The 14,959-nt window shown below is 45.4% G+C and overlaps 1 protein-coding gene across 1 annotated transcript; it reads left to right on the top strand.

The window, feature by feature from the left end:
* The first annotated feature begins 211 nt into the window (after positions 1-211).
* On the top strand, positions 212-14,667 carry LOC123757410 (large ribosomal subunit protein eL34). The gene is made up of 4 exons (XM_045740960.2): positions 212-300; positions 453-520; positions 4,434-4,631; positions 14,549-14,667. Exons 2-4 carry the CDS (start codon positions 459-461, stop codon positions 14,631-14,633), a joined length of 345 nt encoding a protein of 114 aa, XP_045596916.2. The 5' UTR covers positions 212-300; positions 453-458; the 3' UTR covers positions 14,634-14,667.
* Positions 14,668-14,959: the final 292 nt, after the last annotated feature.

Raw genomic sequence — 14,959 nt, forward strand, 5'->3', positions numbered from 1 at the left:
GTAAGTGTTCCCCCCGCCTCACCGTGCCCGAAACGCTATGTGTACTAGTGGCTCTAGGTATTGTATGTACTTCCCCTATGTACTTCCCCTATCTATAAATCAATGAGAATATTTGTAAGTGCATCTATGTATGTACTTTTCCTAAATAAAATATTAATATTATTATTATGAATTAATATTCCTGAAATGTGATGCCATAGAAAGTGTGTAGGTAGTAGTGTTGGCCAGCCTGGGCGAGGCCATGTGTTGGGTGGTGTTGGTATCCCTGGTCCTTCCCGCACCGCCCGCCACAACACTCACGTCAGTTCCCCGCACAACTGTTTTTATCTGCCGTCATCCGCTAAATAACACATTTGTTGGGTCATATATGAATGGAAAAGTTTTGTATAGATGTTTCTCAAGATCATTTATAATATAAAATTCAGATTTTCTCTTTAATTTGTGGTTTACAGATCAAAATGGTGAGGCTAACGTATCGTCGGCGGCTGTCGTACAACACTGCCAGCAACAGGAGAAAAATGTAAGTAATGTATCTCATATGTTTAAGTAATTCGTCAGGAATTGTTACATAGGTGTTGGTGTTTGTGTTACATAGGTGTTGGTGTTTGTGCGTTGGTATTGATGGTGTGTTGTAGTATGTGTGTGTGCTTAGTGTAGAGGTGAGCAGAGGCATGAGGGTACACGCAAGCCAGTGTTGATGGGCTGTAGTGTAGGCCTAGTGTGCCGTGTTAGGCCTGCTGGGGTAGTCCAGAGGCCTCACCTCTGTGTTTAATACTAATGAATGAAATTGGAGGATTGGTATTGGGCCCCACGAGGCAGGCCCTTCAACCCACCCAAGTTGACTGTGTGTCCTACGCTGGAAACACTCCCGCGCGCCCTAGTACCCGCCGATAACACTAATAATAATGTTTCACTTGTTATATTGTTTCATGCCATAAGTGTTGTCAGTGATCGGGCCCGAGATTGTTGAGCAAGATGTCGACACGTTGCATCTCTGACACCGCTTGAACTTAAACTTGGCTAACATAAAGATATATGTGTTTGATCATTGGTAAAATAGCTTTGTTATAACACTTGTGTTGTCCTACTCGTCTTTGGCTCCTGCAGTCAGGTTGGGGTCACAAGCTGCCAGAGAAATATATGAAAATTCTCTTTTGTAAAGAGAGTGGAAGACGGAACACGTTGGGTGGTGTGGTGGAGGTGGAGACCATCAGTAGTGTCACAGGGTGTATGAGGGAGTACTGGGGAGCCTGGGCACCACGAGCGTAGCTCTCGTCCTGTAACTACACTTGAGTAATTTAACCCAAGTGATTGGTACGTTGCCTAGGCGTTGGTTAGAACTGTACGTTGCCTAGGCGTTGGTTAGAACTGTACGTTGCCTAGGCGTTGGTTAGAACTGTACGTTGCCTAGGCGTTGGTTAGAACTGTACGTTGCCTAGGCGTTGGTTAGAACTGTACGTTGCCTAGGCGTTGGTTAGAACTGTACGTTGCCTAGGCGTTGGTTAGAACTGTACGTTGCCTAGGCGTTGGTTAGAACTGTACGTTGCCTAGGCGTTGGTTAGAACTGTACGTATCCTAGGCGTTGGTTAGAACTGTATGTTGCATTCAGTTAGGCCATGTTAGCTTAAGCTGTGTTTGTGTGGTAAGGTTAGGTAGGTTTTAACCCCTAAAATGTAGCTGTCAAAGACTTATTTATCTGTGTGCCAATTTAATTAATTGCATATATATATTTCCATGCAAAAAAAAAAAGCGAGGCCATGACGAGGATTCGAACCTACGTCCGAGAGCATCCCAGACACGGCCTTAATCGACTGAGCTACGACATGGTATAAGAATTGCAACCAGAAATTCTACTGAATTTACTTGGATCCTGGATCTTCAGAGAGACAAACCAGAATTTTACACAATTCCCCCATGCACTCAAGCTATGTCAATAGGCCATTCTACCAATAGGCACACAATAAGTGTTGCAAGTTATTGCAACACAATAAATTCATAAAAATGATGTTAGGTAATGGTTCGTTGTAGTAAAAAATTTATTAACTGTAAACTTTTGTAATAAAAGGCGTATAAATTGCAAGGTGCCTGACTGGGGCGTTTCGGACACGAGACGATTTGACAAGCTCATTTTCTGTTTGCTAAAATTGTATTTATATTGTTATGCTTGTCTGCATTGGACTCTGTGGGGTTAAGTTGTGCTAGGTTGGGAAAGGTTAGGCTAGGATGGGTTGGGCTAGGTTCAGTAGCTTGACATTGAGTTGGGTTCGTTCTCGACTCGCAATTGAGAATGCCGGTTCGAATCCTGGACGGGACAGAAATGGTTGGGCACATTTTGTCGCCTAATACCATGTTCACTTAGCAGTAAGTGGGGTACTCAAAGGTTTGTGAGCTTGTGGAGGTCCATCCTTGGGAGGGTCAGTAATTCAACCTTTGGGAGGGGGAAGACCTCGATATAAGCCTGACATGTATATGTACACTGGCTGCCTGTCCTTGCCACAATGAATTATTATTAATTGCATACATGTTAGGCCTGTATCGAGGTCCCTCCCTCAGGATGCAGCTTCACAATAATCTGACCAACTCCTGAGTAGCTATACTTACTGCTAGGTGAACAGAGTCATTAGGTGATAGTAAATGCTTCAAAGCATTCCTGTCAAACCCAGGATCATCACCTACTTTCATATCACGTTCACCAGTGTTTATTTACTTAAATTAATAACTACTGGAATAATATCTTGCTATTATAAATCTAAATATAATATAAAAAACATTTACTACAAGTTTACTAGTAGGGAATGCATATATAGCTAACATGAAGGACTCCTTGATGAGACTCGCCAGTAAAAATGATTGTTCATATTAAAATCGATCCTCGAGTTTGTGTAGTAGAGAAAAATCGTTATATCCAGTTTACGTAAAGCTACGACCTGGTCTAGCTGTCATAGCGAGAGGCGGTGTACTTGGGAAGATTTTCGTTCTTAAATTCCTACCTGAATCCCGACGTAGCTGCCACGAAGATGGTAAGAACATAAAACGTTCCTAAGTACTTACGTAACTGCTTCGTGAATCTGGCCCCTGGATAGTAAGCAAAGGAATTGCTTTGAGAATTGCTGCAACTTGGACTTTCGTAATGTTTATATTTCCGACTATTTTGTAATGTCAGTTATACAAGATTTTTCTCATACCTACATCAGTAGCTTCAGGTAAACCTTTCCTGATTTTCAGTGCCCCAATCTTCTCTGTAATCTTTGTTTGATACATCTGGGAAAAAGTATTCAAAGATTTTTATCTGCCCCACTATACTGTATATAGTTTTTAATCTTTTACTTTTATAACATTTGTGACTAGGTTTGATAAATTGTTTTAGATTGACTTAACAATTCTTAATTCTTTTGTATGTAACATTTTTTTTCTTCTGATAAAGTTTAGTCCCATTGCTATCCATTTTGGATCGTTGTTACTCAAATTTGTTTAGCATTGCACAGGAACATAGGTTGTAAATGTTATAATGTTGTCAAGAGTGAATAAGTTTGGGTATATAATAAATAGGAGCTGCCGTATATGTGCCAATAGTCCTTCTGCACTTGATTCTTATGTACACTCAAATACAGTCCATAAAAGCCCCCGTGTATGTCTGATCGTCAGCTGGCGTAAGTGGTGTAGGATTTTAGTGTTGATACTGAATCTTCTACTCGGTATTTGCCTTTCTAATTAGAGATCTTGGTGGTATGAGAGAAAATGTAAAAAAAAAATTGGAAAAAGTTGGTGATTGTAGATCTGTGAAGGGGTTCTACAAGGTGTGGTGGTGATTGTTACTCTTCTTAAACAAAAGGAGTGTGCTGAACAGGATTGTTTAATAATTTAACACTTGTATGCCATGTATTCATAATGTTGGCTCCAAAATGTGCACATGATTGCTCTATCCTGTTACAAAGACAATAAAGAATAACTAGCATCAAACCACCAGTGTTTGTGACATGAACAAAAATTATTATTTTGATACACCACCAGGACTTGGCCTCTGAAAGTGCTAATTGAGCTGAAAACTATCTAAAGTGATATGGGGTTGGTTAATTGCATGGGTGTTTTGAACAAACATTAAACAACTAATTTAATTAATTTCAAATGCTGCTTGAGAGTTTATTATGCATGCATATAATACTGTATAATGGTATAGGATTTGGTATTTGTACCTAAAAACTGTTAAAACCGGTCTATTTAGAGAGGGCTTGTAGGTTTTGGGTATAATGAAAATCCTGCTTGTAAGAATTGGGTCTGCCCCATGTATTTTTTACACCCAGTTTCCACATGCGAGAAATTCCTTCGTGGAGATAAGGAAACCTTCCTCTTGGGTTTTTTAGATCAAAATAGCTTGGAGAATTTAGCCTGGAACATTCTGATGCTTAATTATACAATGTATTGTTTTCTTTCAGTGTGAAGACTCCTGGTGGCCGTCTTGTTTATCATTATCAGAAAAAGCCGGGTAAGGCCCCAGCTTGTGGTAATTGCAAGACTAGGCTTCCTGGTATTGTGGTTGCCAGGCCCCATAAGCTCCATCGCCTATCAAAGCGCGTGAAGAGAGTAACCCGTGCGTATGGAGGTAATCTGTGCCACAAGTGTGTCCGTGAAAGGTAAGTCCTAGAACTAATCAATTCTCTTTTTTTAGTACTAGATTTTCTTAATCAAATATTTCTTTGTTTTACCTACAGTCTGTCTTTTAACCATTAATAATGTAAATTTTTGTAAATTTCTCAAATGCTAAGGATTTTGATGGTATACAAGGGAAAGCACAGGTCTAGATATGTAATATGTTGAAGGAAAGTATGTGCTCTATTATGAACCTTGATAAGCAGCTGTTGTGCAGCTTTCACCACGGGTACACTATACCCAAAGTCCTGACAATTAGAATGTCTTATCTTTACCACAATACAACCACCACTAGTTTGTTGCAGTATTTCGAAACGTCTGTGAGACTTCTTGCAAGAGCAAGGCGGGGACGTCTTGCCATATATCAACTTTGATAAGAGTTTGAAGATCATGTTTTATCTTGCATGATCACTATCCACTACCGCCATAACCATGAATGTCTCGAGCACTGCAAAATGACCATGTGCAAACTTCATAACCATCAACCCATATACACCATAAATACTTAATTGTATGCCGCCGTCTAAACCATCGCTGCATCCACTTGAAATACCATACCAAATACTCTGTATCATGAGATTCAACAGTTTGGAAATAACACTTCTAGATTGCCCTTGTGCAATATTTTTTTTTCCCCCTGAATGGCAATACCACGTAATAATGTCACCTGCAGGATGAGAATGTTGTCGAGTACAATGAGGGCAGCTCACCTTGAGGCTGGAGCAATCTTGTCCCGTTGTAGACTAGCCCAGGATAGATGGGCAAGATTTTGAGAAATGGTTGTGTTCCCAGGGAGATAATCTCCTATGGGTTGATGGCACACGGCTGATGTGCACTGACTTTGCTGACTTAGGTTGAATACATGTACACACACATTTGTCCTATGTCCTTGGCATGCAACTCCAGATGTCATCTGGCATAGTGAGGATAGAAGGTTTTTATATTTACCAAGGTGCATACAATACCAATACTGAAGATAGTGGATAAGGCTAGTGATGGATTCTCATTTATTAAGGGTATTCCTGGTACTGAGGGCCATGCCACTGTGCAGTGTCACCCAGACTTGACCAATAGTTGCCATGCACAGTATTGTGGGAGGGAACTTCCAGTTTAGGAAGTTTGAATGGGGTTCACTGCAATAGTGTTACAATGTTACTCACGGAATGAATCTTGGTATTTCATTTCAAAGTCCATCTGTCTGCTTACCCCCCTCCTCTATTACAACCTATTGAGATAAGAGGAGGGTTTTTTAAGTACTGTAATTTTAATTGTGAGATAACCTTGAAGTGGTTCGATGTACCTGTGTTTGGTAATCTGGTCATCATGCTGTTTAGACATGGCTACCTTGTGGTGATTTAAGGGCTCAACGTCACCGTGGCCCGGTCCTCAACCAGGTCTCCTGGATGTGGCTGCTCACAGCCTGACGTATGAATCACAGCGTGGTTGATCAGGTATCCTTTGGAAGGATTTATCATTCTCTGAACACTTAGGGTCAGCCAGTTATGCCTCTTATATGTAGTAGAAGTGTGTTGAATAGTCTTGGGGCCTCTGGACGTTGATAGTTCCGAGTGCTTATTGCACCTCTGCTTTTCAATGGGGGTATTCTGCACATCCTGCTATGCCTTCTGGTCTCGTGTGGTGTTATTATTCTGTGCAGGTTTGGGATCAGCCCCTCCTATATTTTCCACATGTAAATTATTATGTATCTCTCCTGCCTGCGCTCAAGAGAATACAGATTTAGGCATTTTAGTTGGTCTCAATAGTTTAGATGTTTTACAGAGTGGATTCTAGCAGTAAAGGATCTCTACATGCTCTCCAGGTCAGCAATTTCTCCAGCTTTGAAAGGGGATTGTGTCATTGTGCAACAGTATTCTACTCTAGAGCACTAGCATCTTGAAAAGTATCATTGGTATAGCATCTCTAGTTTGAAAGGTTCTTGTTATCCAGGTTCCTTGCAATCAGACATAAGTTACAACCCAGTTGATTGGGTATCCTTTTGGAGGTGATTATGAAGTTCATTTTCTAACAGATTGGTTAGTGATACCCATTATATGGAGGAAGGGTGTTTGTCTTGTGCTCTTAACATTGATGGAGTTCTCTTAGTACAGTATACCCAATGCCCCTCTGATTATCAACACTGCTATTTTACACTTGTCATTGTTAAGGTTTGTATTTATAAGAATTACCCCCTCCCCATCCGGCCCGTTGGCGTCGTGAGGGGGCTTGGTGGACGGCTGCCGGAGTGTGACGCTCCGTTGGGCAGTCCTCTGTCCTTTTCTGGCCTTGCACTCCTGCTGCTGTCTTCTCCAATTGTGCCGGATCGCTTTTCCTTTACCTTATGTTTCGTTTTTCTCCCCCCCCCCCCCTCTTCTCCTATCTGCTTGTCGTTTCCTGCCGACCTTTTGCTTGTTTTGGATTATTTCTTTGGACTTCTTCTATTTTGGCGCCCGGGTGCTTGAGGAGGCATACTCTTGCACCCGTAGAACTGTAGTACCCAACGTCTCGAGCGAGGGGAACCTTTATTGTCAATCCCCTTTCGTCGCTGAACCCGATCTCGACGGACTGACAGTTCTTAAGGTGGCGTTTGTGGGGCATATACTCACGACGCACCCCTAGGGGGCCCCGGCATGATCGGCGATAGCTTCCTGTTGGGTGTCCTGCCTCTAATTGTGGCTCCATGGTGGGTATGGGGGCACATTCGTGGATGAATTTGTCACTTTTCGTCTCTGTCGTTGAATGTTTCCGTTGTACCCTCTCAGGCTCGTGGGGTGGGCGACCAAGCCCCCGAGTCGGCCTGTATTGGAAGACCAGGCTCTGTAGCTCCCGCTGCGTTAGGCCCCGACCTTGCTCCTCCTTTGAACCGTCCTGACTTCTTTCCCCAGCTCCCCTCCCTCTGTGGTTGGGTCGAGCCTCCAGCCCCCGGTGGTGACCACTTCGTCCCCTGGTGTGGCTAAGTCTTTCGTTGTGACTACTGCGCCTTTTGACCCCTCTCTAGGGGTTCTCAACGCCGTTCGCGCCCCAACCGCACTCGCTCGATTCCTTCCCGTGCTGATGCGTATCAGGCCTTGTTTGGTCCTGCTTCATGGGCCAAATACTTTGATCTCCTCCCTCTTGATTCTGCGCCTCCTGACGATTTCTCCCTCCATCGGCATCTTGTAGATTCTGTGGATGCGTCTGTTACTTTCAACCCCACTTGTCTCGGTACACGTGTCGTTGCTGCTCCTTCTCAGGATGCGGCTTCCCGCTTGGCTGCCTTATCTTGCCTTGGCGAGATCCCTGTTCGGGTCTCCAAGAATGTTCAGATGAATGCCAGTGTTGGCACTATTCTCCTCCCACCCCATGTTGCAACCGGTGTTCGGAATCTGCAGGATTGCCACGATGATATACGGCATATCCTTGATGCCCAAGGCCATTCTGTCCTCCAGGTTGACTCGTTTACTCGTCCCCCTCGTGGTCGTCGCCGTCAACCCCTTTGCGTTGTGAAGATCACCTTTGATGGTAGGACCCTTCCATCCTCTGTCATACTTGCTGGTGCTAGGTGCTCTGTCCAGGAGTATATTCCTTCTCCTCGACTTTGTAACAAGTGCTGGAGGTTTGGGCATGGTGCCCTCCGCTGCTCTGGGACTGTCTCTCTCTGTCCTTTGTGTGGGAGTGAAGGTCACTCTTAAGTCGGAGTGCACTTCTCCCCAGGCTCGTTGCCTCAACTGCGGTGAGGCCCATCTACCTTCTCCCGTGCGTGTGTCCATTACAAGCTTGAGGCAGCCGTCCTCAATTTGAGGCACCGGGAGCGTTTGTCTTTTCCTGAGGCGAGATGCCAGGTTCGCCGGCTCCCGCCTTTTGCTAATATCTCTTATGCCTCGCGTGTTGCGCTCTTCCTCTCCTCGTCCTTCCCGCCTTCCTCAGACTCACAACCGTTTCCGGGCCTTGGACCCTGATGCGCCCACTGCCCCCTCCTTTGTTCCTTTGGGTTCTCTCCCAAAGGATCCTCCTCCTGGTCCTCTGTCTGGGGTTCCTTTTCCTTCTACCCGGTCAGTCGTGTCTCCTGTGTCTTCTTCCTCGTCCCCCTCCGATCCTCCTTCCCATCCTCTTCCTCCATCTATCGGCTCTCCCCACCGCCTGTCGGTGCGGGCGGATGTCCATCGCTCTCCTAACAGCCGTCGTGTGTGCTCTCGTTCGGCTTCTGTTGAGACACTGGAATCCGTTGCCCGGTACGTAGTTGCTGGGACACCGGTCTCTAAGTCAGAAGCGTAAGCCTGGCTCCTCTCCTTCCTCTTCCCCGGCGGGTAAGAAGGCTTCGCTTTCTTCCTCGGCTCCTACTTCTGGCTCTGTTGCTCCTTCCCCTCCCGTTTCAGTGATTGCGCCCCCTGTTCCTGCTATGGAGGTTTCTTTGGCCCCTGCTTCCCTTTCGGTTGCTGCTCTTGCTGAGGTGCGCTCCCCTCTTTCTACTCCCCCTCTTCCTGCTGCTGTCCTTGACTGCTCCTCTCCGTTGTCTCCTCCTCCGGACCCCGCCCGCCCACCTCTGATCTGTTCTCCCGTTTCTTTCCCTCCGTCTTTGCTCAGTTTACCCATGCCCCCTAACCCTGACTTTGCTGACCCTGATCCCGACCCTGATGTTCTTTAACGTGCTCTGTTGCTCTTTCGCCTTTGTTTCTTCCTTGTTCTCTGTTTTTGTCCTTTCTCTTCTCGTCGTTGTCCATTCTTCAATGCAACGTTCGAGGTTATTACGCCAATTTCCTCGAACTCCAACTTCTGATTTCGCGGTTTTCGCCCCTTTGTGTCTGTCTCCAGGAGCCAATGCTTGGTGCTCGTCCTGGTCGTTTTCGTGGCTATTCCTTTCTCCTCCCCCCCCCCCCAGCCATTGCTGGGGCTTCTAATTCTTCTGCTCTCTTGGTTCGTGCTGATGTTCCCTTTGTTCCTTTACTTTTTCCTTTGCCTCTCCATTGTTCTGCTGCTCGTATCTTTGTGGGGAAATGGTACACAGTTTGTTCCATTTATCTACCCCCGAGTGTCCCGCTTTCTCTTCCTGATTTGAAACACCTCCTGGACTCCTTGCCGGAGCCTGTGCTCCTGCTGGGTGACTTCAATTGTCGTCATTCTCTTTGGGGTGACGTTCTGACGAATACCTGGGGTCGCCTTCTTGAGCCGTTTCTCCTCTTCTTCCCTGTCTCTCCTGAATTCTGGTGAGCCCACTCATTTGGACTCCCGGATTCGCACCCTTTCCTGTCTTGATCTTTCTCTCTGCTCTTCTTTTCTTTACTTAGATTTCACGTGGCAGGTTCTTGATGACCTCCATGGCAGTGATCATTTCCCCATCCTTGTTTCCTTTTTCTCGTTTCGCCCTTCCCTCTCTTTTCCTAGGTGGCAGTTTGCTAAAGCGGACTGGAACCTATTTACCCTCAGTGCTGCTCTCTCTGACCTCTCCCTTCTGCTTCTCCCTCGCGCTCTCCTCCTTTTTCATGACACTGTCTTCACCGCTGCCCTCCGCTCTATTCCTCGCTCTTCCTCTCGGGGTCCGCGGAAGTGCGTTCCCTGGTGGAATGCGGACTGTGCTCGGGCTGTCCGCTGTAAGCGTGCAGCCTGGAAGAGGCACCGCCGTAGGCAGACGACCGATTCTTTTCTTTTCTTTCGGAAAGCGAGTGCGGTGGCCCGTAGGGCCATCCGTACGGCTAAACGTGAATGTTGGGCATCTTATGTCTCGACAATTACGTCCGAAACCCCTCTGGCCCAGATCTGGAAGCGTATCCGCTAGATAGTGGGTAAGTTCGTTCCCGATGTTTCACCGGTCCTTCACCTCCATGATACTCTTGTGGCGGACCCGTTGCAGGTCGCTTCCGAACTGGGTTCCCACTTTTCTTCTGTTAGCTCTGGTCTTCATCTTCCCCAATCTTTCCTTCTTCGTAAACCTGTCCTTGAGTCGCGTCATTTAGATTTCTGCACTCATCTTCAGCTTCCCTATAATGATCCCTTCTCTCTCTCTCTCTGAACTTCGTTCTGCCCTGGCCCTCTGCGGTTCTACGGCGGCGGGCTCCGATGGTATTCATTATGAGATGCTTCGCCATCTCCCTCCGAGCACGTCTCAGTGCTCGGTATTTACCGAGTCTGTATAATCGGATCTGGGAGTCGTCGTCAGTCCCTGAGGACTGGCTCGATGCCGTTGTCCTCCCTGTTCGCAAGCCGGGGTCTCTGGGTACTTCCCCTAAGGACTTTCGCCCTATTGCTCTCACAAGTTGTGTCTGCAAACTCTTTGAACGTATGGTTAACGTTCGTCTGATGTGGTTCCTGGAACACCATCACCTCTCCCCTTCTCAATTTGGTTTCCGCAAGTGCCGCAGCACGACAGATGTCCTGGTGAACTTGGAGGTCTATATTCGTACTGCTTTTGCTGCGAAGACCTCCGTTGTTGCCGTCCTTTTTGACCTGGAAAAGGCTTACGACACCACTTGGCGTTATCATATCCTATCTCAACTTCATTCTTTTGGCCTTCGTGGTCATCTCCCTCTTTCTCCGCAGCTTCCTCTCTGGTCGTTCCTTTCGGGTGCGCCTTGGTACCGCTCTCTCTCCCTCTTTTCAGCAATACGAAGGTGTTCCCCAGGGTAGTGTTCTGAGCACTACTCTTTTTCTGGTTGCCCTCAATGGTCTTCTTTCCTCTCTTCCTTCTGGTGTCTTCTCCGCTCTCTATGTCGATGATCTTACCCTTTGTTGTCAGGGTGATGATTCGCCTCTCCTTCAACGCCGGCTTCAACTTGCAATTGATGCCGTGTCGTCTTGGGCCACAGATCATGGCTTCAAGTTCTCTACTTCTAAGACTTGTGCCATGACTTTTAGGCGGAAACGGGTTGTTCTTCATCCCTCTTTGTCACTTTATGGTCATCCCCTTGAATACAAAGATTCCGCGAAGCTTTTGGGGTTATTCCTTGACACTCGTTTGTCTTGGTCTCCCCATGTCTCTTACCTCCGTGTTGAGTGCTCTAAGGCCCTTACCGTCCTTCGGGTCTTGTCCCATACTTCTTAGGGGGCGGATAGGCGCGCACTCCTTGCTTTACATTCCTCTCTCGTCCTGTCTAAGCTCGATTATGGTTGCCCTGCTTACTCGTCTGCTTCTCCTTCTACTCTTCGCCGTCTTGATGCTTTGCACCATACTGGGTTGCGCCTCAGTTCTGGTGCCTTTCGTTCGACTCCCATCCTTAGCTTGTATGTTGACACTGGCTTCCTGTCTCTCCAGGACCGCCGTGATCGCTACTGTCTTCGCTATCTTGCGCGGTCCTTGCAACATCCTTCCTCTCGCCTCTGTCGTGCTTTAACTTTTACCCCTCCTGCGGTTCCTGTTCCTCTTCACCACTTCCCTCTTTCTGTCCGGTTATCTCGCCTGCAGGATTCTCTTTCCGTTCGTATTTCTGATGTTTCTCCTCGTGTTGTTCCTTCTTTGCCCTCGTGGAGGGTCCCTCTTCCGCGGTTTTGTACATCCTTGACCCGTATCACTAAAGCTTTTACCCCTCCTACAGTTCTGCAACGCCTTTTCCTCTAGCACTTTTCTTCTCACTCCCGCTCCGTTTCTGTCTTCACCGATGGGTCTAAGTCAGCGGACGGTGTTGGCTACTCTGTTGTTTTTCCTGATCGCACTTATGTGTCGCTTGCCTCCGGAGACTAGCATCTTTACAGCGGAACTTTATGCTATTCTCTATGCTCATCGTCTCCTGCTTTCTCGTTGTCAGTCTTCCTTTGTAGTTGTTGTTGACTCTCGTAGTGCCCTCATGGCTCTCGGGTCCTTTAATCCGGTTCATCCAGTAGTTGTCGAGATCCAGCATTGGCTGTTTCTCGTTCACAGTAAATTTAAGTCGGTTGAGTTTTGTTGGGTTCCCAGCCATATTGGTGTGTCTTTAAATGAGCGTGCGGATGCTGCCGCCAAGGAAGCTGTCCGCTCTTGTCCCATCTCTCGCAAAGGCATTCCGTATTCCGACTTTTACCCGGTTATCCATTCCTCAGTCCTTACCCGTTGGCAGGCTTCTTGGTTGTCTGTTACTGGTAACAAGCTACGTACTCTTAAATGTTGTGTTTCCTCTTGGCAGTCCTCCTTCCACCGTAACCGGCGGTGGGAAACAGCTCTGGCGAGGTTGCGTATTGGCCATACTCGCTTAACCCATGGTCACTTGATGGAGCGCCGCCCTGCTCCTTATTGTCCTAGTTGCATTGTCCCTCTTACGGTCGTGCATGTCCTTCTTGAATGTCCTGACTTCCAGGACGAGCGTGTGTCTTGCTTACCGACCGCCCCTCGCGGTCACCTGTCCCTCGCTAGAATTCTTGGTGACTCGGATACTTTTGATATCGTTCGCCTTATGCGTTTTTGTTCTCGTATTGGCATCCTTGGTGATATTTAGCGCCCTCTGATTATTTTGCGTATTTGATGGTGCTACATAGCCTTCCCGGTTTGGTGCCTTCTTTTGATAATTACTTACTTGCGTATTTGATGGTTCTACATAGCCTTCCCGGTTTGGTGCCTTCTTTTGATAATTACTTACTTCTGTGTGTGGCCACCTTTCATTGACTGCACTCACCATACCAGCTTAGTGGTTTGCTATGGTGAACACAAATGTAGATACTTATTACACTATACACACGTTATATATATATAACAGCAATAGGAGTAGGTTGGGAGGCGCCATTTTGGTGAGGGAGGTGCATCGTCTGCACGACTTGTCATGTTTACTGGTGGCCACTGTGGTCTTTCGGCACCATACCAGCTTATTTGTACAGGTATGGTGAATAAAAGAGGTAGATACTTGTATATAATGTGTGTATATAGCATAATAGCACCACAAACAATATTGTTGGAGAAATATTAGTGCGTCTGGCCTTGAGGGCGGCCGCCACCAGCTGACTGTGCGAGTAGCTACATCTTCTTGGATTTACTCACCATACAAGCTTAGATGTACAGTTATGGTAAACAAAACATGTTAATATTTGTATATAATGTCTGTGTATAGTGAATAAATGCAAAAACAGTATTGTGGGTGGGGAATGAGGGCGAGTGAGGTGGTGTTGAGGGAAGGAGTGGCAGCGAGTGGCTGGCTGGTGTGTGGCGGTCACTCCTCGTTGCACTCGACTCACAATACCAACTTAGTGGTTCATTATGGCGAGCAAAACATGCAGATACAGTACTTGTATATAACCTGTGTATATAGTGTAATAACAGCAAAACTATTTGTTTATTTTATGAATATAATAATTGAATCGCTAATATGCACACCATAATTTTGAGTACAGCGATGGTTCACACATTTTATTATATAAATAGATAACAATACACACTTGAATAATATTACTGCAAAAAAAAAAAAGAAATTGAAATTAGGTAATAATATATTTGTGGCAACTACCGCCTGACAGCTCTGGCGGAGTAAACCTTGTCTGGTGAAGTCTGTCAACGCCTCTTTTTTTTTTTTGCCAGTCTTCCCTACCCTATTGCGGCTAAGATATGCCACCTACGATTTTTTTTTTAATTCCGTGATCGGGGAACACGAATTAACACTTATAAGACGAAAGAATTTTTTTTAATTTCTATTTTTGTTGCATCTGTGGGTGTTGAAGCCATTATGACGCTTAGCGGCCCAAGGGTCTGATGGATACCTTTCTCAGTGAGCCGATTAGTATTTAGATTTTTATAAAACGCTGCTAATTAGTTTTATCAATTGTTTAAATGTGCAACATATTTGTTTTCCTCCAACTGCTTGGAAGATTTATATAGAAAAACCATTGCTATTTTTAGCATTTTATTTAAAATTTGTTTCTACAGATTCATTAGAATTTATCTTTAGATCACTAGTATCTTTAAACCGAATATTAAAGTAAATTCTTAAAAACTAAAACTTGCATGTTATACTGTAATATAATTTTCATTTACCAGGGTTGTGCGAGCATTCCTGATTGAGGAGCAGAAGATTGTGGTAAAGGTCCTCAAGGCCCAGAAAGCTGCATCAAAGACTAAGTAAACTGCTTAAGAAATAAAAAAAAAAAAAACATAAATTATTTTCTTTACCTATTAGGCAACCAACTCCCTATTTTACTATAACTTTCTTGTTGCATAAATTGGGTTTTAGAAAATGAAAATCAGCTTTGCAAATTTCAAATTTTAATGAAGGCAGGCATTGAACCAGGCCTGCCCTTAAGTATTTGTGTAATTGGTTCTGCTGCTGTTCTATAGAAACTAAAGCCAATGTACCTATGTTAAAATTGCCTAGTCTTGCATAATCATGGCAAACCAGCACTAAACTTTTCCACAGTATACCACTGCTTTTTGAGTTTGCATTGGTAAAAA

The sequence above is a fragment of the Procambarus clarkii genome, chromosome 19 (assembly GCF_040958095.1).
Source record: "Procambarus clarkii isolate CNS0578487 chromosome 19, FALCON_Pclarkii_2.0, whole genome shotgun sequence".
NCBI lineage: Eukaryota > Metazoa > Arthropoda > Malacostraca > Decapoda > Cambaridae > Procambarus > Procambarus clarkii.